The sequence below is a fragment of the Haliaeetus leucocephalus genome, unplaced genomic scaffold (assembly GCF_000737465.1).
Source record: "Haliaeetus leucocephalus isolate CR32 unplaced genomic scaffold, Haliaeetus_leucocephalus-4.0 Scaffold13, whole genome shotgun sequence".
NCBI classification, from domain to species: Eukaryota; Metazoa; Chordata; class Aves; order Accipitriformes; family Accipitridae; genus Haliaeetus; species Haliaeetus leucocephalus.
This window is the reverse complement of record NW_010972449.1, coordinates 1,456,835-1,458,306: the sequence shown is the minus strand read 5'-3', so window position 1 is coordinate 1,458,306 and position 1,472 is coordinate 1,456,835. Positions and strand designations below refer to the sequence as shown.

General features: G+C 67.5%; 1 protein-coding gene across 1 annotated transcript in view; it reads left to right on the top strand.

The window, feature by feature from the left end:
• Nucleotides 1–46: 46 nt before the first annotated feature.
• PLBD2 (phospholipase B domain containing 2) overlaps nt 47–1,472 on the top strand; it is a 5,892-nt gene continuing 4,466 nt past the window's right edge. Inside the window, exon 1 of the mRNA XM_010575575.1 lies at nt 47–90. Within this exon, the coding sequence (XP_010573877.1) occupies nt 47–90 (44 nt within the window). The remainder of the gene's footprint in view (nt 91–1,472) is intronic.

Sequence of the window (1,472 nt, the reverse complement as noted above, 5' to 3'; positions counted from 1 at the left end):
TGTGCCCCGTGGCAGGGCAGCTACGCCAGCGTCGAGGCTGCGGGGCATGGAGCTGCATGGACCCCCCCGGAGATCCACAGACACCCCCATGTCAGTGGCCCCGCGACCCCGCAGAGGGGTCTTTGCTGCTGCCGGTGTCCCTCTCCGCATACCCTCCTCCAGGAGACCCTGCTGCCCCCAGCCCCGGTCGTGCCCCTGCCCCGTGCAAGCCCCCACACTGGTTTTTTTGTGGGGAGGGGGCTGCAGGCTGACCCCCACGGCCGGAGCTGACAAGGGGAGCGTGACCGTCAGTGCGGCCCTAAGAGCCTTACTGGATTAAATGGGCCATTTCCCACCCTGGCCAGCTTCTCTCCGAAGCCACGTGCCAGGCTTCTCCCCAGGGAGAGGGGAAAGGAAGGAAAATAAAGACCCAAAGGCAGCACCCAGCTTGGAGGGGCTCCAACAGGACCCCACGTCCAGCCTGGCACCCAAAGGCCAGCGGCACCCGCCGGGTGCAAGCCCTGGGCGTCACCCCCAGCCTCAAGGGACCGTGCCGCTTTCTGCTCAACGGGTTTTTCTGGTTTTAGGCCAAATTTCGGCGCTTGCCGGCACAGCTCGTGTCCCCGCTCACGCAGGCGGTGGGTGCGCTGCGCTCCCCGCTTGGTTTCTGCACCCACGTCTCCGCGTGTGGCTGAGTCCAGGTGGCCAGCGTGGTCTCCTACAGCACCGAGTGCAGGAGCGGGGCGCTGGGCACTACTGGAAAATGAACCAGCAGCAACTGGGAGCTGGTGGGGCACACTGGGCCACGCCACATGCCTGTATGAGCCATGCCTTTGGGGTGCTGCCCTGCCCAGAATACTTCCAGGTGGGTGGCACTTTTTCCAGCTCCACGGCTGATCCAATAAAGGGCATTACCGGTCCCCTCCCTGCTGGGCACTGGGACGCGTCCCAGCACGGTGGTCCAGCAGTATCCCCACCCTGGCGGCCCCCAGCTGAGCCCCCTCACCCCCAGCACCCGCTGGGCATCGCGGTTCAGTGTGGGCTCCGGGAATTTGGGGTAAAGCTCCGTCCTTCCTCCATGCTACCTGGCACCTTGCTGTGGCATGGCACGAGCGTGCCAGGCCTCAGGCGGGCGGCTGCGGTGGTGCTCGGGGCAATACCGAGCTGGGGGCTATATAGCGCCGGGTAATGGGGACTGCATGCACCCCACGGTGATCTTGCCACCGCGGGTGGGGGGCTCTGACCACTCTGCCCCCCACCCCACTGGGACACCCCACACCTCAGGGGGACTTTGCCCGCTGGCGGAGCGGGGAGGGCAGTAAACAGGCGCCGCCCGGGATTACACAAGGCCGGGGCCGCGGCGGCGCTGGGGCACCAACACCCCCCCACACTCGGGTCCAAAACCCCAGTGGGGTGCAACGCCCCCCCCCGCGGGGACTGGGGGGCTGGGTGTGCGGGAGGGGAGCTGGGGGCGTGGCCCTCGCCTCGCCCCG